General features: G+C 42.6%; 1 protein-coding gene across 1 annotated transcript in view; it reads right to left on the reverse strand.

The window, feature by feature from the left end:
* LOC121276736 (A disintegrin and metalloproteinase with thrombospondin motifs 19-like) overlaps positions 1-27,790 on the reverse strand; it is a 548,651-nt gene that overhangs the window by 114,663 nt on the left and 406,198 nt on the right. Inside the window, exon 18 of the mRNA XM_041185281.1 lies at positions 5,300-5,453. Coding sequence (XP_041041215.1) covers positions 5,300-5,453 — 154 coding nt within the window. The remainder of the gene's footprint in view (positions 1-5,299; positions 5,454-27,790) is intronic.

Consider the following 27,790-nt stretch of genomic DNA (forward strand, 5'->3'; position numbering starts at 1 on the left):
ATGCAGTAGAGGAGTGTGGGTGATGAGGTTTACAAGGTACAAGTCTTGTCAGTGTTGTAATATTTTTTACAAGCTCCCACCTCTGCCAACCATGTCATTGTGTGTGTTCTTTCTACTGTGGTGGGATGGTAGGTCATTGATGAGATCCTACAGAGTTGTATGTTTAAACATTAACTCTTCATTGATAGTCTTTAACTTTTTTTTAATTCGTTCATGAGATGTGGGTACCACTAGCTAGGCCAGCATTTATTGCCCATCCCTAATTGTGTTTACGAGACAACCACATCGCTGTGGGTCAGGAGTGACATGTAGGCCAGACAAAGTAAGGACAGCAGATTTCCTAAAGGACATTCGTGAACCAGATGGGTTTTTACAACAATCGGCAATGGTTTCATGGTCATCATTAAACTTATAATTCCAGATTTTTATTGATTGCAACTTTTACCATCTGCCGTGGTGAGATTCCTACAGCATTACCTTGGGTCTCTGGAATACTAGTCCAATGACAATACCATTGCCTCCCCTTGGAGCTGTTACTGCCATGCAGGTAGGCTGCTTACAGAGTGTTGCTCTAGAGAATTCTGTGAGAGTATACCAATGTGACTCTATACAACATATCGTGAGCGGTGCAATTCTCCAGTCCCACATTAACCCTTGCTCTGCCGAGCACCTTTACATTACAATGCATACAGACACACATAATAATCAGTGAGAACGGTGGAGCAGAGAAGCCATGGGAAAGTCTATATGGAGGGGGATGTTTCAGAAACAGGACCATTAATTCAGAGGAAGAGGACCAAGGAGCTGGGAGAGTGATTGAAATAACAGGTTAAGGAACTTGGGTGGGGCTGCATGGTGACAGGCATTGTGGATTGTAAAAGAGAGGCAAAAGAAGTAAAACAGCATGAGGTGCTCAAAAGAGAAGGCAACAGGAGAATAGAGGGAGAGGCCAAGTATGATTTGGTATTAAGGGTCACAGCGCTACTCTGACATTTTGAGTGAGCTGGGTGATGGAAACATAGTGTGTGGGAACATTTCAATAAGGGACAAGGCAATGGCACCCTTAGCTAAATTTCAGTCCAAGCTGGACACCAACTTACATTTTTTAGCGCATTTAAAGCAGACAAACTGCTAAAGCATTTCAGAGGTGTAAACAAACAAAGGTTACCAAGACGACTGGCAAAAAATTGGTGAAAGAGGTCGATTTTCAGTAGGGTGTTTAAGAAGGTGGAGAGGTGGTGGGTGGGGCGAATTTGACAGCATGGAACTGAAATCGTTGAAGGGATTTCCAATAATGGAGCAAAGGGATGGCGGATGCGCAAGAGACGAGAGTTCAAAGAACAGAGAGTTTGAGGAGAGTTGTTGGCCAGAGCAGGCTAAAGGGATAGGAGAGCACGTAATGAAGAAATTTAAACATGAGGAAGAGAAAAAGAAACTAACATCATGAACAATCTGGCTGATTTGGAGACAATGACTGAAGAGGAAGGACTTAATCAGTGGCCAGGGATTGGAGTTTGAGGCTTAGGCTGAAGGCAATGGTTCTGTCCTCCTAATCAAAGATCATGGGTGGCAAGGACACTGTTCACAAATAAGTATTCTGGGGAGAAATATGGAAAGGGGCAGTGATCCTTGAGGAGCAAAGTACAACCTAAACATCTGCTCTGGATTTTCCATTAGGTTACGCTGCTACTTCCAGCAAAGTTTGCCCAATATTGTCCAAATTCAGCCCAAAGTTGAGGGATTTTAAGGGCAAATCACATCCAGCACAAACAGAATTTCCACTAGTTTAAAAAAACATCATGTTAGAACCTTGCCCTGCTCACAAGACTGGCAAAACCCTCAGATTGAATTAATCACCAATTGTGAGTTTTCAGTAACTGCATGCGTTTGCAGGCTTTCATGAAGGTACCTGAAATTAAGCCATTTTAGGTGCCAGGACACTCATAGGCATCTTTTAAAACACGTTAAACATTTTCTTTTAATTTGCTAAGAAACTGACTAGTACGTCAATGTAAACAGAACATTTTTGCACTTTTTAAGCCATTTTCAATTATTTGAAATTGGATTAATCATTGGTGGTAGACTAGACATGCTGATTACAAATGCTTATATTTTAAAATGATTAACCCATTTTCAACTGTATTAAGTAAGCTACATCAGGTTATCACTGAGGTTATCACTGTTAAATATGTCAAGGAACATTTTTCAAAGCAAAATTTATAAAAATAAAAGTTACATTCTAAAACGCTGGAAGATTTTACGTTTGGCAATAAGTTTGATTATAGACTTAAGCAAAAAACACTCCCCTGGAAACTCATTGAAACTCTCAGTCCCTAAATTGAAGTGAACAAATACCATGATGACATGATGATCATTCCAGATTTCGGTGTAATTTTATGGGCTGAATTTTCCCCCTGTCGGGGGGGGGAGGGTGGGGAGTGCGGGGGGGTGGGGGGGAGGTTGATGGGCGGGTGCATACGGGCGCGCTTCCGATTGGCGTCCCTGATCGGGAGGCATGCCACCATTTTACGTGTTGGCCCGCCCAGCGTGATGTCCGCATGGAAGGGCTATGTGCTCCCTGTGCAGGCGAGGGGGGGGCGGGTGAATTCCAAAATCGAGCGCGCGGTCTTACCCGCATGCGCACGAAAGAATGGCACGAAATTGGCCATTGACAGGGTGGCGGGTGCGCAGCTGATTTTGCTGCGCTCCTGCCTTCCTGAAAATTTAAATGGGGCGTGGTGATGTCGGGAGTTCCCCCCGACATCACTGCGCATCATTTTACGCGTCGGCGAGCAGGCCCCGCCCCCGTTTGCCAAGTCGTAAAATTCTGCCCTATGAGTCTCTGCCACCTGCAGGACCCCTTGTCCATCTGGGGCACAAACTCAGGAAATTACTTCTATTTTGTTTATTCTATGGTCAACCCATAATGAATCAAATCCATAATTTCGATTTAACTCCTTGTGCTCAACAAGAATGGGGCTTTAAATTAATTGCAGTAACTGCTCAATTGGTCTCACTGGTCTTGCTTGTACTCCATTTTATCAGGCAGGTACTGGCCAGCAGTGAGGTCCCCATGCCATGCAGTTAATGGCATTTTAGGGACTGTTGATGCCATTCTGACCCAAACTATATATTAACTCTCAGCAGCCCTATACAGACCCTGCTAGGTGGATTAGACACATATGAGCAGCAAGCCCATAAGTAATTTTTGTTCAAATGGTTTCCTGTGGGCCTTGGGGGGCATATGAGTTGGGCTGCGTGTTGCAGGGTAACCTAAGTTTCCCGGCTGCCCTCAATGGTGATCATCTATTCTCAGCACTACCATCCTCACCACATATCCTCCACATGCAACCTTATCTGATTGCTGGAAACCATTTCTGCAGGACCCTGGCATTCCTGGCAGTCTAGAAACCTGCCCAGCAACCTGAGGTTCTTAACATCGGGATAAGGTGGCAGTCTGGTTAGTTAATTTTAAAACATTTCATGAGTTAAAATAGCCTGGGCTTTGGGTAACCTTACGCTCGCTACGTCAATGCCATGTTTATGCCCAGAATGAAAATCAAGGATTAGGTCTATCTCACGACGTAAGTATAGATACACACCTTGTAGCTGGTCTTCCAACCAGCCAATGGTGGTGAATTTCCTTGGGGCTTCTCTCACTCCCTGTCATAAATATGGCGAAACCTTGCTTATGCTCGTAAACGGTGTCTGCTGAACTTGTGCTGAAGTTACAGCCGTGGAGCGGCGTGACACTCAGAAAATTCACTCCCATTATTTTCTCATTCAATTCTATGTATCCAAAATTAAATGTGTATGTTTTACAAGTGAAGGGGAGTTCCAAGTATTATTTGACTTGTCTGATAGAAGCCAACCACAGCTCACCATAGATAGAAATATCCTTCAGATATATTTCAAAGATTCAGAAATTGTTTTCTGTAAATTTCCTATGTTAAATATAGAGAAATATATGGAGACATAACAATATTTAGAGGCTCATAATATACTCAGGGAAGAAAATAAAACCCTCTCTATTTTGGAATGAAAGTGCTTCTGCCGTTGAATCAAAATAAAATCATGGACTCCTAATTTGACAATGAGATTTTATTTTGTTTTTAATCCTATAGCGCACGTGTCTTTTGTTTTCATCTTCAACAGGAATTGTCATTATTTCTGTCCCAATATGTCACAAGGAAAGAATCTTTCAGATAATTCTGGCCTGTGTTTCTGATGTTGGTTAACAGCCTTGAGGCATTTTTGTGCCAAACTAAATACTTAAAACAGATACTTAAAACAGTCCTCTCTGCCTGGGTGGTCACCTGAGAGACTAGATGGTGTGGTCATTTTAGCCCCTGTCTGATCTTCATCCAATTCATTTCTACAACAGGCAAGTGATTCCCTTTGCCAGATTACTGCCCAATCGGTGAACACCCAATTTAATCCAAATATTTGTAACCCTAGGCTGGTCTAAAGGACTGTTATCTCTGGGCTGATGAGTCAGTAAGCTAAACTACCTATGACAGAACCTACCAGGAATTAAAGGAGCTATGCATTCATTTGTTACTGTTGAAGTTGTTGATTTTGCAATTGCACTATTGATACTATGACAATATTTTAAAAAGGTAAAAAGTAGAATCAAGGTTCACAATCATATTTGTCCCTCTAGATGGCTGGAGGAAAGAACCAGCTGCAATAATAAGTTCTTAGAAAATTATTTTACTCAGTTATCCTTAATAATAATGAAATAATAATTAAATTAATAACAATTGAAAACAATTTAAGTCTGTGCCCTCATTAAAAATTTACTTAAAGTATATAATCTATTAACACTAAGTAATAGATAAGCTAAAAGAGAAATGTATAACTAGAACAGATGAAATGTATTGTGTTTTCCAAATTTGATCCAGTTAGGTTGCCTTTTTCTTATTTCTATAAGGAAAGCCACTCACCATCCTGACTTGGAAATATATTGCTGTTCCTTCACAGTTGCTGGGTCAAAATCCTGGAACTCCCTCCCTAACAGCACTGTGGGCATACCTACAACAAAGGGACTGCAGCGGTTCAAGAAGGCAGCTCACCACCACCTTCTCAAGGGCAATTAGGGATGGGCAATAATGCTGGTCCAGCCAGTATCGCCCACACTTTTTATTAAACTTTTCATATTATTAATTATAAGGCAGTCTCCAGTTCAGGCACTTTTTGTTAACTTCATACATGCCCTAAAATCATAGGTTCTGACTAATATTATCTTGCATGTGTCACTTTCATAATACAATGTTTTTTAAAAAGTTGATTTTCCAACCTCCACCACACATGGCACCGCAATCCTCCCAACCAGAGTGAGTCCACATGAAGAGTGGCACATTGGCCTTTGTACTGTGGTTTCCTGGACCTGGCTCGATTGGAATTGTGTACTCATAGTGAATGCCGTAATTCTGGTCATTAAAGAGGAGCACCTGCAGATTAAAAACAAAGGCAAAGTCAAATAAATACCAAAGGATCAAATACACTATAATATATAAACTTGGAGTTAATTAAATTGCCTACACACAATGAGGCTTCTGGCAATATAGCTAAGAAATTAAATAAACATGTTAAAAATAAACAGCAATGTCTGGATTGAAAGATGGCATTTTTTATTTTCCAATTTTCTCCTCTTTTCTCTTTTTGAAAGCAAAGACTAATATTGAAATATTGCTGGCAACTACGCAATACCTCACCCATGTGGCCATTCTTCGGGGCATGTCAGTCACTGGAGCACAAGAGGCATCACAGCCAAGCCAAATTCTATCATCATGAGTTGACAAACATGCATTTCCTATCCAGTGCCCAAGCAAGAGTGACAAAGGGGGCAAGAATATTGCAGCTACCAAACTGTGCCTTGTAAGATAAATAATACAGTTGGTAAATCACAAAGAGCTCCTATGAAAATGCATAAACATCAAAAAGTAAAAAATAATTAGCTTTATTTAATAGATTATTTATAAGCAGTGACCTCAATTTGAGCCAGGATTGCTGAGGAACAGAGATGTGGCTAGATGGGAAAGGACCCCGGTCCATCGAGGTTGCCTTTTACCATTTTGATGGTCATAAGATACAATGAGAATGGAGTTGTTGACTAACCATAGCAATCAATCTTTATCAATTAGTCTACAAGCGGCCCAGACATAAGGGGAGAAAAACCCCAGTGGGGGAAGGCTTTGGGTACTACAGGTTTAAAATCACATGTTGCTCCAAAGTATGCCACACTTAGCACACAGCTTGTCCCAAATTACTGGACCGAATTATTACATTCAGAAAGAAATCTACCTAATTTGCATTTGAATTGAACATTACTATCTGCTTCCATCATTTTCTGGAGGACCCTGAGATTAACCACTCACTCACCAAATTCATGCAATCACAAATATAATCCTTAAATTTGAACTAGCACTTTGATTGCTATAAATTACTCACATAATACTCATACCTACGCTGAAAAAAAACTTCTACATTTAACTAAAATAATTAGTAAGAATATGTAACCTTTTTAAAATTAAAAAATAATTAACAACATGGAAGCCTCAAAGGCAGTGGAGAGAGAGAAGCTTGACAGAAAGATTTTCATCCCTTCTACCTAACCATTTCAACTCAGGTCTAGGGGTGAACGTTTCAGGTCTAAACTTAAATTAGTTGCAACTAAATAATGGGCCTTAAACATGACAAAACAATAATTAATTTAGCAGTACAGAGCTCTGTGCCTGATCTACATTGGCGTTCAGGCACTGGCCACCTGACATGAACACAGGCCTTATTTCAATACTTGAATGAGGTTTCTGTGCCCATTTCCAACCTGCTTTGGGAAATTTGTTTAGGTGGAGTTTGTGATGCAAAGTTCAACTGGTACTGGTCTATACGTTTTACCTAACTCTACAGGGAACGCTGAAGATTGCTCAAAAAGACCCCAAGAACATTGAATTTTTTTTGGAGCTCCAAGGAGCAGGCCTATACTTTCCCTTTTCTGTGGGGGCCTTGGGAGTGGCATCTAATGTTGGTAAGGCCTCAACAGACCAGATGTATTGGGGCACCTGCATGGCATCCATACCTTCCCTGAACCAACATGACGAAACCTCAGGGTGATCTCAGGTTTTTCCATTCATTGGTAGTTGAGGAAGAGGGGAAGGTTAAGAAATTTAGGCCCTTATACGTTGAACCTAATGTTCTACATGGCGCTGGATTTAACAGTGTGCAGGAGTCCCTTGCCCCCCCCCCCCCCACCCCGGCAAAAAAGTCAGCCATTAATCGGCCATTAATTGAGTTCAGGTGGGGCTTCCGCTAGTCAGGAACAGGTTGTCCTGCCTCAGGGAGCTGCCAGCCAATCAGAGGCTGGCAGCTCTTTAGTTCAGTCAGCACCATTGGGAGCAGTATCCGTGACGGTACTGCAGCAAGACCAAGAGGAGTTGTGCGGTGCTGGATCCTGCCTAGCAGGTGAATCTTGGGGTCTATTGTCTCATGGTACCAAGCTACCAGGCCCTGGCAAGGGTGGTAGGGGAACGTGGCGGGGGGGGGGGGGGGGGGGGGGGGCGTGGTGGTGGTGGTGGGAGTTGTTATACCTTGGGTGGGGCTCCAATTGACCCTGGGGGGCCGGTTAAGGAGGGACAACCACCAGACCGTGACTAGCCCAAATGGGGAAATCTGCCAGGATGGGCGATTGGTGTGGGACTCTCCCATCACCACTTAAATCCCATTGGCCCACTGATAAGTGGGTTTTCCGAAAATATGCTTGACAGGAGGCCGTATAATCCTTAGAAGTTTGTCTGGAAATGGGGCCATTTATATGGTTGGTGGCTACCATGGCAATGGTAGCATCTAAATTTCTGACTCTGAGACCGTGAACTTGGCTGCCCAGGCCTGGATCTCACTGTAATCTGGTGGACCGCCAGCTCAGGGAAATTTTCAATTAATTTCTTTCTGCCATTACGTGGCCATGGTCTCATCACAGGCCTCCTTCCACATCAGCTGACTGCCTTTGCTCAAAAAACTGGGCCTGGATTTTATTATTCTTTAGGCCTCCTATGAACCAGTCTCTAAGATTGATTTCTAAGCTTGTGCCATACCCACAGTGACGAAAGAGTTTAATTAATTTGAGAATGTAATCTGCAACAGGTTCACTTGGCAACCTCTTCCTTTCATGGAATGCAACTCTCAGTGTAATCTCATTCTTACCATGCCATGATATGAGTTCAGAATCTCATTAGTTTCAGAATTGTTCATCGTACATTCACAGACAACATGGTTGGTTTGATACCACCTCAAAAGCACCTGGCCCCATCATGTGAGGAAAACATTTACTTTATCCTCAACATCTCTTATTTAATTAGCTTGCAGCCAAATGTGTAACCTTTGTTCATAATTACATCAGTCCTTTTTGTTAGGGTTGAATTCCGCCATTGCCAGGTATGTCTTCAGTGCTTTTTTCTTCAATTACATACCGTGCTGACTTACTGCGCACCTACACAATATGCACACATCTTTCAAACCACTCAAACTTCCTCAAAATCAATTTTAGAAGTCTAAAACAATTGTATTGCAATGTTCTTCAGCCCTTAAGTTCTCAAATGAACTGTAAAAAAGAATTCCATTCTAGTCTCGCCATCACCTTTCTGTTGTGTGTTGCACTGCGTAAGACTAACACATTTTCAACTGTAGGCAGCCATTGCTGAACTAACTTTATTTACACCTCCCCATCCAAGAGGGCAGCAGAGAGGCAGCTGTAATACACCACACTATTACTATTAATCATCCTGAATGTTTCAGCAGCACTACAGTTCTATCCTGGTTCTGCAGCCACCTCCTTAAAAGGGCTTGCGGCAGTTTTACCCTTGAGTTAATTCAGCTTCTTCAAATTTTGATGTTGACTCAGCCTTGTCAGTAATTTTGATTCTAATATTTGCATTCTGCTCAATATGTGCCTTATAAGTAATTAATGGATTATCCCTCTTGCTGCTAGTGGTAATGAAGAGACCACAATTACACATTCACTGCAGTTTCTGGCTCGAACTTAATTCCCAGACAAGCTATGATATAGCGTAGATAGTGTGGAGATAATTTATTGAGGCTCTGCTCCCAGTATCGAACCACATTAGATGAGGAGTAATGGACAGGGATATAACACTATTGATTTGATTCTGCAACCTGTTCTCCCACCTGGCAAATCCCTACACTGGAATCGAAGGCTTAATTTATGCCTTACAATTTCACTATTTCTTCTGTCATTTCCACTGACTTGGAAGGTGGGAGAAGTCAATGCATTAAGAAATTAGCTGGATTTTCCACCCATTGACTATGAATGGACAAATATCTAGCCATAATATTTTGGCTGGAAATTGCATTCAATATTTAGCTAGATTTGAAGCACTTTCCAGTACTAGTCCTTCACTGTTTCACTGTGTACTTTCTTGCTGTTTCTGGTCCTGTGAGGCTGTAACAATATTTGTAATTTATACAGAATAAAGTTCATTATGTTCTCAGATTGTTACGTTCTGTCTAGCTGCAAAATGAGCCAGCCACATGCTTTGTTAGTACAAAACCAATTAGAACCAGCTCTTAGACACAGTATTGAACTTTGAATTTGTGTATTTGTAGGAAGCAGTAAAGAACTTAATGAACACAATGTGAATTGTAAGTCTGTTGCAGATCTTTTCTATTTCACTATCTGAATGGTAATCGAGAACAAATATGTATATTATTCTTTTTGGGATTCCATGGGGTACAATCCTATGGGCAAGCAGAGGTGCAGACTACAAGCCCTGGCCTGAATGGTGAGACTTGATGCTCCCCTGATATTGGGCCTCAGGACTGATTCCAATGGGTTGGGCAAGTGGTGCAGAGTTGCTGGTGAATCATCAGTGAATACTGAGCTTATGCTGGCATCACAGTGGATGTCAGTTCAGTGAAGAAGGGCGGGCGATTGGATTTTGGTGACTAGGAGTGGACCTTGGGTATCGGCGGATAGTAAGGCCAGTGGTATTGTCTGTGGGGTGAAGGCTGCATTGGCTGGGGAGGGAGAGGTAGTGGGGGCTGGGTGAGTGTCAGGCCAGGGGGGTTTATAGCTGGAGAAGGCAGTCAGTAACCAGGTCATAGAGAGGTGGGAGTTGGAGGGTGGTCAGGGCACGAGGGGGAGGAGCGGCCCTGTTCTTTAACATGTGATTGAGAGGAATACTCCTATTCCTCCTTTCTCCACATTCGGATGAGCACAGGAGTCTTTCCTGCTAGTTAGCGCCATGTGGCTGTGGGAGTGATGCACTGGAGTGATCTAACATCTACTATGGAACCTGTAAGAAACACTGGATTCTAATTTAAATAAATCATTCTTCACTCTCAATATTGCAAACATACACTTTTCTGCCAGTGCAACTTACTGTCCCAATATTGTGGGCAGCACATTTATGGCCAGTTAACGCATGAAAAAGGTCTGATCTTCCAAGAAGCATCAATGATGGACCGATTACCGCTGCACTCGAAAATTCTCCAGAATTGACACTGCTGTACATTTCTTCCAGGGTCTTCAGATCTCAATTTTCACAGAACTGTGCAGCATAGGGGAACTCCATTGAAGTAGAGTAGGACTGGGGGGAGACAGGACATGCCCCCTTTTTTTAGGGCAATAGCTGCCATATGGCAAGTTTAAAGGTTCAGTCTTAATGTTAGTGAATGGATGGGTGAATGGGTGGGTGAATGGTAGGTGAGTAGTTGCTTTGGTGAGTAGGTGGATAAGTGGGTAGGTGGGTAGGGTGGGTAGGTGACACGGCAAGTAGGTGGGTGATCTGGTAAATGGGCGGATGGGTGAGGTGGTGGCTGGGTGAGGTGGGTGTGGGTAGTCAGGTTGGGGGGGGTAGTTGGGCAGAGTCATGCAATTAGTCAGGGTTGGAGGGGTGGAGTCAGTTGGTCAGGAGGGGTAGCCGGGTCAGATTCGGAGGGGTAGTCAGATCTGGTTGGGGGATGAGATTGGGTGGTTGGAGACATTTGCAGAGTGTCCTGGGAGCAGGTTAGTTAACCATCGGAAGTTCAAACTTCCTAGGCAATTCTCACGCAGGTGCGTGCATCAGGACTTCCACAGGGTCCCAATGTTCATCTTCAGTTGTACGTCCAGTCTTCAATGATTCAGAGGCCAGAAGATTTGGCCCAAGTGTTCTACATGAACAAGACCTTTGGTTAGAGAACCAAGAGAGTTATCAACACTTTAAAATAATCTAGCTGGTATGCAAACTTTTATGATAAATTTTAAATTATTCAAAGTTCACTGGGGCTGAAATCCTAGAATAACTCCCATGTTGTGTTCGCCCAGCACCTCCAGCATTGACTCTCTCATGCCATCACCAAAACCCAGACTCCAGGTGGGCCTCATAACTGCCACTAATTTGGCCAGCACACTTTTAACAGAGAGGGCTGTTCAATGGAAAATATTTCCCCCAATTTGGTTAATATATCAATATGTTTTAATATCTTTTGCTCATGACTACGATAGACTTGCCACAGTTCCATGGAAATTGAACATCTCAGGTCAGGCAGTTGATCAAAAGGTGGTCATCTAACATAAGTGAGTAATGGGCTGATGTGGCTTGTCATCCTAATATAAGTCGAGATTCATAAATAATTTGAATAGTTCCAACTAGCAGAGTACGCAGTGTCAACCAGAAGGTGCTAAATGTAATAAAAGAAGTTTGTTCTGCTTAGAATTGGGCTTCATGTCTATACAGAGCTGCTCCCTGAAGGGATCATCACTGACATCAGCACAATGGCTTTTTGCCAAATGTCAGATTCAAAATGTTAACTCACCACAAGGCAGTTTGGAGCCAATCCAATTTTTCCTAACAGAAAGGCAAGACCTTAAATATGTTGAGTATTTTACTAGAAGTACTTCCTCCTGTACTGTGTATATTTTAAGATGAAAAGAATATTTGAAATAAATAATAAACCTATTAACCAATGAGACAGGTCGACTCAATATTTACAAAGTTAAAAAAAAAGGCCTTTGCTGGAATAAATCCAACTTTGAATTGATAAAATTTATGCTAAAGTCACTTTCCGAGGTAAATGGTAGAAGCCATCTGCCATCCTCAGAAACAATTTTTCCTTGCTGCGCTGCCATTGACGGGGAGGAAAGCATACCTACTAGCATAGGAGCAAGCCTTCAGGTCCATTACTACTCAAGACCATGATCAATGGAACTGTAAAAATTTGCCCTAGATGTATTAAGGGTGCAATTAACACTATTTTAAAAAGTTGGAAAAAAGTGATTGCAATACTGTCCAACTAAATACACAGAACTTATGTTTCATTGTACAGAATCAGCATTTTTTGAATTCCTTTCTAATCATTTTCACCTAGCTGTTGGGCAACAGAATAAAAAAATACCTCCTCAATGAATGCATTAGTCCAATGTTAGTGCTACTTTGTTACAATTGGATACAACATAGTAACATAGTTAAGGCAACAAAATATATTTTGAATTTGTGTTTTCCTTTCCTGCTATTGCAGATCATTTAGAAATACCTAAATAGTTGCATAGTCAAAACTTCTGTGGAGATTACCTTATGCATGAGCAGCCTGGAAGAAAGAGGAAATAAAAGTATATCTATCCATCAGCACTGTAATTATGTAATTATCATTTCACCATTTACAAATGGGTTATACTCAGAACCCATGTCTGAAATTACAAACCAAAACAACATACAGAAATGTTGGCGTCTAATAATATCAAGGTATGTCATTTCTTGATAATAATAGCCTTGAAATTAATAGGAAGTCAACTTTCCAAATGTGATTGTCCACATCTTGAACCTATTGAGATGGTTAACTATTTGTTCAATTTCTTCCATTTAAACATGTGCGACAACAGGCCTATTTGTTCAAGTGGAACTGCACTTAGTTCTTCAAATACTTTTGTGCATTTAAGCTACACATACAGGAGGCAATTTCCAAATTGAGAAGGGGTATAAAATTGATGAGTTCTGATGGAAGGTAATCGACCTGAAACACCAATTCTGCTTCTCTCTCCACAAAAGCTGGAAGACCTGCTGAGCATGTCTAGTATTTTGTTTTTATTTTAGCTTTCCAGCATCCACCATATTTTGCTTTTCTAAAATTGATGGTACCAGACTGCCCTTTTCCCCATGCCTGATTTCAAGTTCCAGACTAGACAACTTAACATGTGATTGGAAGAGTGCTGTAGGAGTGATAGTTTCACATTTTGTTGGGCGCTTGGACAAATTTTGGAACAACTGAGGAACAAATGAAGGTTGGTTGCCTCATTATCCATATCAACAGAAATTTCCCGACAACAAGATTAAATAGAGGCATAGGTGTGAGCTTTAGATACTGAATTCATGGATATGGAGAGAGAGGTTTACTGAAAAGGAGATGGGGAAAAGTTAAGAATAAGTAGAATGGAAGAAAGAATATTGATCTATGTAAGGGAGAAGGGTACCAAGAAATAATGATGGGACAAGGTTGAAATGTCTATATACAAATGCACCTAGCATTAGGGATTAAATTGCAGAACTACAACCACTTATGGTGATGAGATAGTGTGATGTTGTAACTTCAAAAGGAACTTGACTTCAGATGAGGCAGAATAGGGATATAAATAACATTTTCAGAAGAAATAGTGAAAGCAAAATAAGGGATGGAGATTGGGAAAGTGGAATTATTAAAGTGGGACATAATTATAGAATTGAAAGGAAGGATAATATGGTAGGCGCTGTTCTGTCTAGGCAGGATGGAAATTCAACATCGGCAGGAGGACAATTCAGGAGGCAGGAGATCAATCACTTGTAATACACATGGAAGTCAATTGAAAGGAACATCAGGCAGGCTGTCTTTTATCTTGAAAGGAAAAGGCTTAATGGTGATCGAATAGAGGTCTTTAAAATTATGTAAATTTTTGATAGAGTAGACACAGATAGAATATTTCCATTTGTGGTGAAGAGCAAAACTAGAGGCCATCAATATAAGATAGTCACCAAGAAATATAATAGGCTATCCAGAAAAAAGCTTTTTTACGCAAAGAGTGGTGAAAATGTGGAATTTGTTACCACAGCATTTGAAGTGAATCATATAGGTGCATTTAATGGGAGGCTAGATAAATATATGAGGGAGAAGGGAAAGATACCAGTGTCCAAATCCGTGACTGTAAATATATCTATAGTTTCTACATCTGTAACAAGGGGGCATATAGTTAGAAATAGTATTGAAATCATAAAGGGGGGTTTAGAAGAATATTTTCACACACAAAAGTTTATTTAAAAAAAGGCATGCATTATTGCAAGGGGTAAAGTAGCTTTTCAAGGGAGGCGAATTACAGCTTTTAAAAGGGAATTAGGCAAATACTGAAAGGAAAAAATAATAAAATGAGTAGGCAAATGAAAATGAAAAGCTTCAATATGGTGCTAGCACTTGGGCAGGCATTGTGAGCTGAATTTTCTACGATTGAATATTATAAATGATAATGCCATAGTCTCAAAAAGAAATTCCATCTGGTGGATAACTGGCATTTCTTTTGATATAGGCAAGTTCAGGAAATGGAAGGTAGGGAGGAATTCAGGAAAATTACAATCACCAGAGAAGTGGTGCTGAGTAAATTGTTGGAGCTGTGGACTGACAAGTGCTCAGGTCCTGATGGACTTCATCTTAGGGTCTTAAAATAAGTGGCTAGTGAGATAGTTGATGCACTGGTTTTAATTTTTTGAAACTCCCTAGATTTGGGGAATGTCCCAAGAGTTTGGAAGATGGCAAATATAACTCCATTATTCAAAAAAGGAGGGAGACAGAAAGTGGGAAACTACATGCCAGTTAGCTTAAAATCTCTCACAGGGAAAATGTTAGAAGTTATTATTAAAGAAGCTATAGCAGGGCACTTGGATAAATTCAAGGTAATCAGGCAAAGTCAACATGGTTTTGTGAAGGGGAAATCATGTTTCACCAACTTATTCTCCCACAAAAGGAAACATCCTCTCCACATCCACCCTGTCAAGGCCCCTCAGGATCTTAAATGTTTCAATTAAATTGCCTCTTACTCTTCTAACCTCCAGCGGATACAAGCCTAGCCTGCCCAACCTTTCCTCATAAGATAACTGGCCATTCCAGGTATTAGTATGGTAAACCTTCTCTGAACTGCTTCTAATGCATTTACTTCCTCCCTTAAGTAAGATGACCGATACGGTATATAGTACTCCAGATGTGGTCCCACGAGCGCTCTGTATAACTGAAGCATTACCTCCCTACTTTTGTGTTCAATTCCCCTCACAATAAATGCTAAAATCTATTTGCTTTCCTTATTACTTGCTGTACCTGCATGCTGGCCTTTTGCAATTCATACACTAAGAAACCCAGATCCCTCTGCATCTCAGAGTTCTGCAATCTCTCACCATTTAGATAATATGCTTCTCTGTTATTCTTCCTGCCAAAATGGACAATTTCACATTTTTCCACATTATACTCCATTTGCCAATTCTTTGCCCACTCACTTAACCTATCTATATCTTTTTGTAGCCCCATGTCCTCTTCACAACTTACTTTCCTACCTATCTATGTATCATTAGCAACATTGGTGTTTGTGGGTGTTAGGAATAAATTTTATTTTAATGTTTAAGTTTTATTTGTATTTCTATATCTGTGTGTTAAGAAAAGGTCAAGTTGAGTTTAAGTTTCCCTTTTAAAGGTGCCTGCATTTCTAATGAGAGTTTATGACTGGAAGAGAAGTTAGGCAAACACAAGAGTAGAAAACTGGGATGTTGCCTAGCATCAGGGATCCAGAGAGGCAGGTCCCTCCCACAGACACGCACATAGAAAAAACTAGAAACAGCAGCTTGATTTGGAAGCTGTTTGAGTTCAGCTGGTTTTGAGGACAGTTGCCAGGCAGAAGCAACCTAGAAGTGGCGGAAAGCCAGTCCCAAGCTAAAGTCAGTTGAAAGTAGCTGCCAGAGAGAGACTGGCATAAAAGGGACAGATAGCAAGTCTCAAACTAAAGAAGAAAGTCCCCAATATCCAAGGCAGTGGAACAGGAGAAAGAACTAAGAAGACCTTCTAGTCAAAAAGATAGGAACCTAGAAAAGGTCCTGACTGTGGATGTGAAAGTAAGGAGCAGAGAGGAAGGCTCCAAGCTTCAAGCTTAAAGGAAGCAGATTTAAAGCGAAAGGCCAAAAGGTCCAAAGAAATGGATGAAGGTCTAACTCTTTGCTATGGGCATGTGAAGCATTGGTATACTGTTGACGGCTAAGTCAGTGAGAGAGAGTACATGAAGGAAAGCTTGAAGGCATATGGTGACCCAGGGGAGATGCATACACTAAGAAACCCAGATCCTTCTGCATCTCAGAGTCGGAAGGAGAGTTCGAAACCCTGGAGGTGAACTCTTGCAGAGCTCAAGTGTCTGACAGAAAGCATCAGTTTGGGAGAAGATTCCAAGGCAAGTTCTTGGAAAGTGGAGATTGGAAACCCTCGTAAGAAAGACGGAGTTCAGTGAGACTGATTAGCTCATTGTGTGACAAGCATCTGGGGGGAGTTGAGGAGAGATCCATAGCATCTGGTTGAGGTGGCATCTGTCACTTGGTTTCAGAGTGTCTGGCTACAGGTTGCCAATTGGTGTATATGGACTGTGTACTTATTGTGAACATTAAAATATAATATACCTTTTGTAACTTGTGTCCTCCTTACAAAGCTGTGTATATCTGTAAAGATATAGTTGTGGGCGAAGGAGTATTTGGAATTGGTGAATCTTAAGGTTACGAGTACGAGAAGCACTTTGAATTCAGGCGTTGGTGAGGTTTTTTTAAGAGGTGGTGAGACTGCAAGACGGCTTTGGCAATTGATAAGACTTGTCTGGGAGTAGAAGATATAACTCTGATTGGGTTGCACAAAATAACCAAGAGTAAGTTAACAGAGTTGGCAGATAAGTTAAAATTGAGGTTTACCTGTGGGGGCTTGAAATTCAGAAATAATTAAAAGTATAGCACAGCATCTACAGTTGGAAGTGATACTTGACACTAGTGATTCACTGCTGGGGGTGGTGACACTTCAGTTTGAAATGAAGAAGCTTGAATTTGAACAAGTAAAGGAACTGAAAAAACTTGAATTAGAAGCAAGGGAAAGAGAAATGGCTTTTAAAAGGGAGCAAGCAGAAAGGCAGGAGAAAGAAAGGAAGCTGGAACTGGAATTTCAGGAAAGAGAGAAAAAGAGAAAACCTGTTTAAAAGGCTGTAAGTTAAAAAAGAGATCTTGGATTCTGTGGAGAGTGCTGATGATGAAAAAAACCTTTAATCTAAAACCCAGTGGGGAGATGTTTAGATTTGTACAAGTTCTTCCAAAGTTTGAGGAAAAAGATGTTGAAGTGTTCTTTATTTCATTTGAAAAGGTAGCTAAACAGATGAAATGGCCACAGGAGTACTGGATGTTATTATTACAATCAAAATTGTTGGGTGGAATGCATGAGGCATCTGCTTCGCTGTCTGAAGAAGTATAGGTGAATTATGATGTAGTGAAAAAGGCTATTTTGAGTGCATATGAGTTGGTTCCCAAAGCATACAAGCAGAAATTTAGGAATATGAGAAAAACAGCCTGGACAAACTTATACTGAGTTTGCGAGGGTAAAACAAAATAATTTTGACTGGTGGATATGGGCGTTAAAATTGGAAACAACATATTCTTCTTTTTAGGGAAGTAATTCTTTTGGAAGAATTTAAAGACCCAATCACTTTAGTAGTGAGAACGCATGTAGAGGAACAGAGGGTTCAAACTGTAAGACAAACAGCAGAGATGGCTCATGATTGAGTTATTTCATAGAGCTAAACCTTTTTATCGTCACCCTTTCAAATCGGAAAAGGATAGAAAGTGGGAAAGTGAAAGGAAGGTATGTAGTCAGGAAGAGGAATGGCTGGGAATTCCCAGGAAGTTTTTTCTCAGAATAAAAAGGAAGGTGCTGAGGGTAGGAGTGACATTTGGAAATTGAAGTGTTTTCATTGTAATAAAATGGGGCACATGAAGTCAGTGTGTTGAAAATTACTGGGAAAATCTGTTGGAGTCATTGGGGTACAGAAAAGTTCTGGAAGTAAAAGTAATGTGGGTTCTGAGGTTCAGGTACAGGAATAAAACAATGGGAAGAATTTTCTCTCCGTCAAGTGGGCCATTTTGGAGCGGGCGCGGCGGGGCGCAGAGCCGATTGCTGCCCGTGATTGGCCCGGCGCCTCCATTTTACGTGGGCTGGCCAGTTAAGGCCCTCCCAGTGTGAAGCACAACTCCTGAGGATAGTGGGAATGGGAGGGCAGTGGCAGGACTGCAATGACCGCTGGGTCCAAAGGCGACCTGGCGGCCTGTTCAAATAGAGCGCAGACAACCTGGCAAAGGCTGTTCATTGTGGCCAACAGAAGGGCTCCCCAGAGCGCTGCTGGAGAGCAGACCAGGCAGGAGGGTAAGGCAGCGGGGCAGTGTGCCCCTTGGTTTTCTGATGAGCGCCTAGTTACATTCCTGGAGGAGGTGGCAGCATGGCGGGAGGTCCTCGTTCTGAAGGACAGGATGAGGAGGTGCCCTCACCTGACCAAATGTGCCTGGGAGGAAGTGGCAGAGATAGTCAGCTCCCATGAGGTGGTGTGATCCACGTTGGTCCAGTGCCGCAAGCAAGTCAATGGCCTCTTGCGCTTGCGAAGGGTAAGTGCCCGGTTGGCAGATGTCACTTAACACAGCAGGTAGGCTTCCCCCCCCAGCAGCAGTACCCCAACTCTGAGTGCAGTGACAGCATTAAATCCTTCACGGCAAGTTTCCCTTGTTGGGTGGGCCAGCAAATATTGCCCATGCCTAGTTCACCATGAGAGGGTAGTGCTGAGATGGGTTCTGCACCGGCAGCATGTGGTAGACTGACACGCAGCGTACTGTTTTGAGGGCAACCTCAAGGATCTGTGCCTAGGGGCAGTGCTGGAGCTGTAAAGTCAGGCTGCTGACATGCTGGGAGGGGAGCTTCCAGGTGGTGGGGCACCCATCCATCCGCTGCCCTTGGCGTTCCATGTACGTGTGCGTCCTTGCTTTGCAAGATTAGACTGGTGGTGCCAAATGTGATGGAGGCAGCATGTGGGTAAGGTGGGGGGGGCGGTGAGACAGCTCTGGCTTCTTGGTGTGAGTGCGCGGAAGTGGCGGGGTGACACAGCACTGGAGCCCTGCAATGTCCCACTCTGGCTGGGGTGGCAGGGATGTGATGGGAATCCAGGTTCAGGGTGGACTAATCAATGTTCCTCTCTTCTTTTCAGGAGATGGTTGCACACAATGCCGCCGAGCAGATGTGGACTGGCGGATGCCAGGCCCAGTTAGCCATCAATAGGTATGGGCAGGAAGCGATGGATCTGGGAAGGCACCATGCACCCAGGTCCATCAGTGGCAGTGAGGCTGGGGTGCCACAGGGAGGTAAGATTGCCGAGCACTGAGGTCACCATGTGTCCCCCAGCAGCCATGCCACTGCTGAATGCTCAGTGATTGAAGTTAGCAACATGGGTTGACTACTGATTATGGAAGGATGAGTGCATACTGATCCGGAGGACAGGGATGCACATTTACAATGTCTCCACTTTAATTAATCAAATGTCCTTATTCTTCCACTTAGCATCATCAGAGCAGGGCCAGGAGGAGGAGGCAGAGAGGCCACCTCTGACATCTGAGGGCCCTGAACAAATGGACTCACCAGCATCACATCTTTGCCAGACAGGCACCGGGGCAAATACTGGAATTAGATTGTCGGCTAGTTTCCCAGGGCACAGCAGTGAGGGCACTTCACACTCGCTTGAGATGCGGGCAGAGACAAAGAGTGCCCATGGCGCCGCCAGCTGGGAACCAAGCATATGCTCGGTTGATTGCTGATGATGTGCCTCTAGAGTCATCCGTGAGGCAGCAGATGCTGGCAGTGCAGCAGGGTATGCAGGAGGATCTGGCGGAGATACATGAGACAATGCGTGGCATGGTGCCCGTGCTGGAGGAGTCCATACAGAGTATCACCGATGCAATGAGCCTCATGGCCGTGCACCATGCGTCCTCCATGGAGAGAGTGGCGACTCTTGTGGAGAAGCTCCTGCAGGAGAACAATCAGGGCCTACTGGGGTTGCCCTCCGACCTGCAAACCCTCACAGCAACATTGACCTCAGCTGGTCAGTGCCAGTGTGGGTAATGGATTGGGCACCAAGCATCACAGCTCTGTGCCCATCCATTAATGGTGAGCAGGGCGGTCCGAAGTGATCCCACGTCAGCTCATGAGCAGCTGTTGTCCCTACGGGCTCCTCTCAAGGCCCTCCGGATGAGGGCAGCAGCTCCTCTGCCCCTCTGCCAGTGATCATGGGATTCGATGAGGCTGCAGTGACTGGGGAGGTGCCAACCATGGAACTGGCTGCTCCCTCCCAGGCGGGGCCATCAAAGGCTCCACGGGCCAGAGGATGCCTGCCAAGGTCATCGAGGCTAACAGAACAGCAGAGTGAGCAGGCTGTCTCAGGTGCCAGTGCCAGCGAGGAGGGAGCACCTAGATGTAGCACCCGGAAGTGTAAACTTAAAGAACATTAGGCACACCACAGGTTTCTCACTGGTGGTTTTATGTTGCCCCGCTATTAGTTGATGACAAGTTGGTGTGATGCGTAACACCTTTGCATTTTTTATTTTCTGCTTCATTGGGTTAATTCATTAAATTTTGATATATGAGCATAGCTCAGGGTGATTCCTTACTTCTGCAGGTGGATGGGAACCCATGATGTTATGAGTGAGCAGTTTCTCATTGACCTTTATTGACAAGGCACATAGTTAATGTTCCTACCCAGGCAGATTTTGTTGTCAGGTACAGAGTATGGAGCTTGTAGCACAGACTTGTGTTGGAGGTCCATCTGTGCTGGGCTAGCTAAAGGTTTGTTGGATTAAAGCCTCCCGGGTGTCCCTGCCTCCCTGGAGGTTGCCCAGGTTGCCGTCTATCCCCTGAGCATTCTCCTGTGCGTGCTCATCCTTGCACTCACTCCTGGACTCATTGTGTGCATCCGGAGCATCTGCGTCTACATCTTCTTCCTCCACTGCATTGCCCCTTTCCAGTGCCAGATTGTGGAGAGTGCAGCATGCAACCACTATCAGCGACACAGGATCTGGGGGGTACTGGAGTGCACCCCCTGAACAGTCCAGGCATCAGAAGTACATCTGTGAAGACCAATAATTCTCTCAACTACAGCCCTTGTGGAGGCACGGCTCCTATTGTAACGCTACTCAGCTTCTGTTCTTGGATGGCGGAGATGCACCATGAGCCACCTTTTGAGGGGATAGCCTTTGTCACCCAGCAGCCATCCATCCAGCCGAGCTGGAGCACTGAAGAGCACCGGCACCTGGGAGTGTCTGAGGACGTAAGTGTCCTGGGAGCTGCCTGTGTACCTTCTACAGACTTGTAAAATCTGCATCCTGTGATCACACGCTATCTGCACGTTCATGGAGTGGAAATCCTTCCTGTTGATGAAGGCACCGGGCTCACCCGCTGGAACCTTGATGGCCACATGTGTGCAGTCTATAGCACCCTGGACACGGGGGAAGCCAGCAATGGCCGTGAAGCCTCTGGCTCGCTGTGTCTGGATGGCCTCATCCCAGTGGTAGTGAATGAAAGTCAATGTACACCTGAACAGAGCGTCTGCTACCTGATTGACACAAGTGAGGACAGCTGACTAGAAGACTCCGCAAAGAACACCCACTGGCCCCTGGAAAGAGCTGGAGGCATAGAAGTTGAGGGCAGCCATAACCTTCAATGCCCTTGGCATGGGGTGCCCACCCACACAGTTGGCGCAGATCTCAGGGTCTATCATCTGACAAAAGGATGTCACTGTCTCCCTTGAGAGACGGAGTCTCCTTCGATACTGCACCTCAGACATATTGAGGTAGCTGCTTCACTGCCTGTAAACTCTGGCAGCAGGATAGTGAAATCTTCTGCGGCTCCTTCCGCCTTGGACTACCTCTTGGCCCTGCACCTCTTGTGCCTGCGCCTCTCCCCCCAAAGGTGGCTCCCCTGGAGGCTGAATGTGGACTCCTGGCCTCCTCCCCCTTCTGGCCCTCCCTTCCTCCTCAGAGGAGGTGCTTCCAGTGGAGAGCATAACTCCCTTTCCCAAGCTATGGGGAGGCTTCCTGAAACCAGCAAGGCCCCAGAAATGATGTTAACTCACAGTCCTGACCTGACGGCTGTCACTCTTGTCCAAGCAGCTGTGAAGAGCTTTGAAGTATTCCTGCTCACACAAGCAAATATCAGTAACTTTAAGCATTAAATGTCTGACAAACAACACTCATGACCCCATTCACCCCTCTTATCCCGCTCGTTGATGAGGTTTATAAAAATGTGGCTTACCTGCCTGCCTGTTGCACCCGTGTGACGACCTGTAGATCACATGGGCCCCGAAAAATCGGTGTCAATTGCTGCCCCAAGGGCCTTAAGTGGCCCATTAATTAATGGCAGGCGCATATCGGAGATCATCGCGCGCCCTCTGAAATATTGCAATGGTGCGTGGTGACATCAGGATGCTCGCCCGATGTCACTGCACATCATTTTACGCATTGGCGTGCGGGGCCCACCCCCGCATGTCGATAAGAAAATTCTGGGCATGGTTTGCGTACAGGTGTAACAGGGCGAATCAATGATAGGTAAAGAAGTGGGAATGTGTTCACAATTTACCCAAGAGAATTCTGTGGAGCAGATTGCAGAGATGTTTAAAGACTTTGTGTGTGAAGAGAAAGTCTTTCCATGTGTAGGTAAAGATGTTAAAATTTTAAGAGACACAGAGGCTAGTCAATCTTTACTGTTGTGGGATAGTGGTATTTGTTGTTCAGAGGGATTATTGCAGGAGCAGGTGATAATAAGTGGGTTTATGGAGATACTAAATCTATCCCAACGTGGAAGGTAAATTTAAAGAACAAATGGGGGACAGGTGAAGTTATTGTTAGAGTCGTGGAAAAATTGCCCATTGCAGGGGTTCAATTTATTCTGGGTAATGATATAACTGGATCACAAATCTGGATGATGCCTATGGTAGTTGAGTAGCCTGTAGAAACGTGTTCAACAGAGGTGTTACAGAGGGAGCATTCTGGGTTGTTTCCAGATTGTGTGATAATGAGGTCATAGGCACACAGGTTGAAGCAAGATAAACAAGGAAGGCAGGCAGTTCAAAGGCAAGAAGGCGGCATCGAGATCCAATTAGCTGGCACTATGTTTGATAACATCTTTCAGAAGGAAAGACAAAGGACAACTCAGCTGAATTTTTTCTAACTCAAGTAAGTTAGTCGAGTTACAGAAAAATGATTTGCAATTAAAGCAGTATCAGAAAGCTTATTCAGAAACCAAGCAAAATGTATTCCACTTTGTTATTACCTTAAGGGGGGATATTTTAATGAGAAAATGGAGGCCGGATCATGTCGCAGCAAATGAAAGCTGGAGTGAGCGACATCAGATTGTTATTCCATTAGGGTATAGGTATGAGATTCTGAAGATTGCTCTTGAAATTCCAATGGGGAGACATTTAGGAATTAGGAAAACACAGGAAAAGATACAGAGGTTTTTGATTTTGGTGAGGATTGTATAGGGATATAGTCAAATTCTGCAGAACTTGTCATACATGTCAACTATCAGGGAAACCACAAGCAGTAATTAAGCTGGCAGCTTTAATCCCAATACCAGCATTTGAAGAACCTTTTACTAGGGTCATGACTGATTGTGTAGGACCCTTCCCCCTAAGACAAAAAGTGGAAATCAGTACTTACTAACAATAATGATGTGTCTACCAAGTTTCCTGAAGCGATTCCTTTAAGAAATATTACAACTAAGAAGATTGTGGAGGAGTTAATTATATATTTTTTTACAAGATATGGTTTACCTAAAGAAATACAATCAGATCAGGGATCAAATTTCTTGTCACAACTGTTTAAGGAAGTAATGAACAGTCTGGGGGTAAAACAGTTTAAGTTAATAGCTTATCATCTGGAGTCACAAGGAGCTTTGGAAAGATGGCATCAAACCTCAAAAACGATGATGACAGCGTACTGTCAGGATTACCCACAGGATTGGGATGGAGGAATTCCATTCTTATTATCTGCTATTAGAGACATTCCTAATGCATTGACTGGTTTTAGCCCTCTTGAACTAGTTTATGGTCATGCAGTAAAGGGACCACTGAAATTAATTCATGAGAAATTGGTGGGTCAAAATTCAGAAACTATTCTCTTGGATTACATATCAAATTTCAGGGAAAGATTGAATAGAGCATGTGAGTTGGCTGGGGAACATTTAAATATATCACAGTAAGTGATGAAAGTGAAGGCAGATAAGAGAGCTAAAGCTTGCAGTTTTGGTTCTGAAAAGAAAGTATTAGTTTTACTACCAGAACTAGGTGATTCATTAAATGCAAGTTTTAGTGGGCCTTACAGGATTGAAATGAAATTGAGTTATATGATTTTTTAAATAAATACTCCAGATAGAAGAAAGAGCAGAGGGTGTGTCATGTAAATATGCTTAAAAAGTACTTTGAGAAGGAAGAGGAACAAAAAGAGGTTTCAGTGATGGTGGATGATGAGAAAGAGGTAGAAGTGCAGGACTCCGAAACTGATTTTCCTCTAATCAAATTGGATAATGGAGGGGGGGGGGGGGTAAGAGAGAGAGAGAGAGAGAGAGAGAGAGAGAGAGAGAGAGAGAGAAAGAGAGAGAGAGAGAGAGAGAGAGAGAGAGAAAGGGGGGGGGGGGGGTGCTTGAAAATTTAAATGAAATCTTGAGTTTTCTTCCAAACAAGTGTCAAAGTGATTTGGAAAAGCTATTGCAGTCACACAAACCTATTTGTGGGAATAAATTGTGAAAGGCACATTTAGCTACACATGATATCTCTGTACAGGTTTCATCTTCAATAAGGCAACATCCTTATAGATTAAATCCAGCAAAGTTATCAAATTACAAAAAAAAATTGATTTCATGCTTCAAAATGATATCATGGAGTCTAGTTGCAGTAATTGGAGTTTGCCTATTGTGCTGGTAATGAAACTGAATGGAACGTCTCTTTTTCAATCGTTGAATATGTTCTCTGTTTTACATTGTTTCCATGAAAAATACCCTATCTATTTTTTTAATTCCAGCGTCAACTTCTTGTAAAAACTGCGCAACCACACTCCTAAAATTTAGTACAAATTTCCTGTAAAACCCACTCATGCCCAGAAATCGGATAGTGGATGATCGAAAGATGAATGTGGTGACAAAAGTGGACTCATATCCTATACCAAGGTTGGAAGATTGCATTACGAAAGTGGGACAATTGAAATTTATCTCGAATATTGACTTGCTGAAAGGATATTGGCAGGTACCATTGTCAGAGAGAGCAAAGGAGATATTGGCTTTTATAAAGCCAAGTAGACTATATCAGTTTAAAAGCATGACATTTTGTATGAAGAATGCACCTGCAACATTTCAAAGACTGACAAAGTAATTTCAGGTCTCAGCAATTGTGCTGTTTATATTGATGATCTAATAGTTTTCAGTCCTACACGAAAGGAGCATTTACAGCATCTGGAAGAATTATTATCTCGATTACGAGAAGCTAATTTGGTTTTGAACTTGGCTAAAAGTGAATTTGCAAAAGCACAAGTTATGGGTCTAGGCCATACCATTGGACATGGTAAAGCGGCTCCGAGAGATGCGAAAGTCAAGGCTATCATGGATTTTCCAGTGCCTACAACAAAACAAGAACTTCTGAGATTTCTAGGCATGTGTGGGTTTTACCAGAAATTTGTACCAAATTTTAGCAGTGTGGTTGCTTCACTGACTGAACTATTAAAAAAGAACAATAAGTTTCAATGGATACTGGAGTGTCAGAATGCATTTGATAATTTGAAAACTGTATTAACTACAACACCAGTTTTGGCAGTACCCAATTATGCCAAGCAATTCAAGTTGGCCTTTGACGCAAGCGATATAGGCATTGGGGCTGTACTGTTACAAGAAGATGACACTGGAATTGAAAAACCAATAGGTTATTTTTCACTGAAACTGAATGCACAACAGAGAAAATATTCAACGATCGAAAAAGAAACCTTGGGTTTGGTGTTAGCATTGCAGCATTTTGAAATTTATGTTGCCAACATTTCATCAAAAACAATTGTTGATACAGATCACAATCTTGAAGTTTTTGGACAAATTTCGAGACAAAAGTGCAAGACTTTTCAGGTGGAGTCTATTATTACAACCATTTAATCTACGGATTATACATGTCGCTGGTAGACAGAATCTGTTTGCAGATGCATTATCAAGAGTTTGAAGCTGAAAGGAAAATTTGACATTTTTATAAAACCTGGACACTGAATTGGAGTGATTTTGTTGATACCAAGAACTTGTGTCTATATATATATTAGATATATATATATATATATATAATTATGTTAATGCATGCATCTGATAGTATAATAAGTATAGGAGATAGTGTGAGATGGGTTGTTAAAAAAATGAAGCTGTCTTTTAGAATTACTATGGTTCATCTTCGATAGGGAGGGCTAAGTCATGAAGATACCAATGTATATAATGTTATTAGAAATTATTTTAAATTGGACTTGTAATCGGGTCTGTGTCCATGCATGTGTGAGTGTGTGTGTTTTAATTAGATTAAAGACGGCTAGTCTGGCTGCTTTGATGTATAGTAGTTTAGAGATGTTAAATAGTAAGGAAGTCAAGGTAAAGTGTATATTTGCATTTTGTTGAATAAACCGTTCAAAGAATGGGGGTGAATTCTTTCACCTAGCTAGAAGACACAAAGCAATATGTTTATATTACTAATAAAATTGGTACTACGGAAGGGGTTTTATTGTTAAGAGATATGGAGTTCAAAGGACCTGGTGATACGATGAGAATTTACATTCAAAGGGAAGGCTAGGTATATACAGAAAAGAGTTTTGTGTGTGGGTGAGAGGGACGCTGCCTGTAAGCATACAACGGTGCGAAGGAACCAGGTTGAAAGGAACCTCATTTTGAATTTGTAAGATAAAATGTGCTTTGCCTGGTGTCTGTTTAAGTCTATGGCTTATTGTTGCCTTGGGGAAGATTAATTAGGAGTGATTAATTTGGGGAGTGGCTAAAAGTTATTATGGTAGTAATTTGTAGACATGTGTATGTGTTTAAATTTGTAGTTAAATTAATAAATGTTTAATTTAATTTATAAAAAAACACCCTCTGGAGGTTTGGTGGTTTCATTTCTGAATTCAGAGCTGCATCTCAAACATATCAATTGAAAATATAGGTTATGATAATTGTTTAAAGTTTCCCTCTGGGATTTTAAATAAATCAGCCTTTACCAACTGCTGTGTCATAACACTAGGCACCAAGATTCATGAAAAAAGCCTAAATGAAACTGAAACCATTTTTACCTTGCTTAACACACAAATTAATATATATAAATTCAACCTACTTATACATTGTTTATACCAACTACAATGGGGCAGCTAGAGGGGGATGCTGATGAGGATGCACAGTGAGATACTAGGTGCACTGGCAAGCCTGCCAGACAGCCTCCTATCTTGGTCAAGGAGCATAGAGGGGTCCAGCTCCAACTTAGGTCGAGAGCATCGCGCAGAGCTTGGAGTCCATTCTCTACATTAAGGAGGTGGCAGCCAATTCCATGACCACCCTAGCAGACTCAGCATGATACAGAGCCTGGTGGCCATTGTCTCAACTTCCACTGCAGCAGAGGTGGAAGCCATCCAATGTTCCATGCCGCGTGCCATGCAGGGTCAAATTGCTGACATCATGGTTGTGGGAG

Source organism: Carcharodon carcharias, chromosome 4 (genome assembly GCF_017639515.1).
Source record: "Carcharodon carcharias isolate sCarCar2 chromosome 4, sCarCar2.pri, whole genome shotgun sequence".
NCBI lineage: Eukaryota > Metazoa > Chordata > Chondrichthyes > Lamniformes > Lamnidae > Carcharodon > Carcharodon carcharias.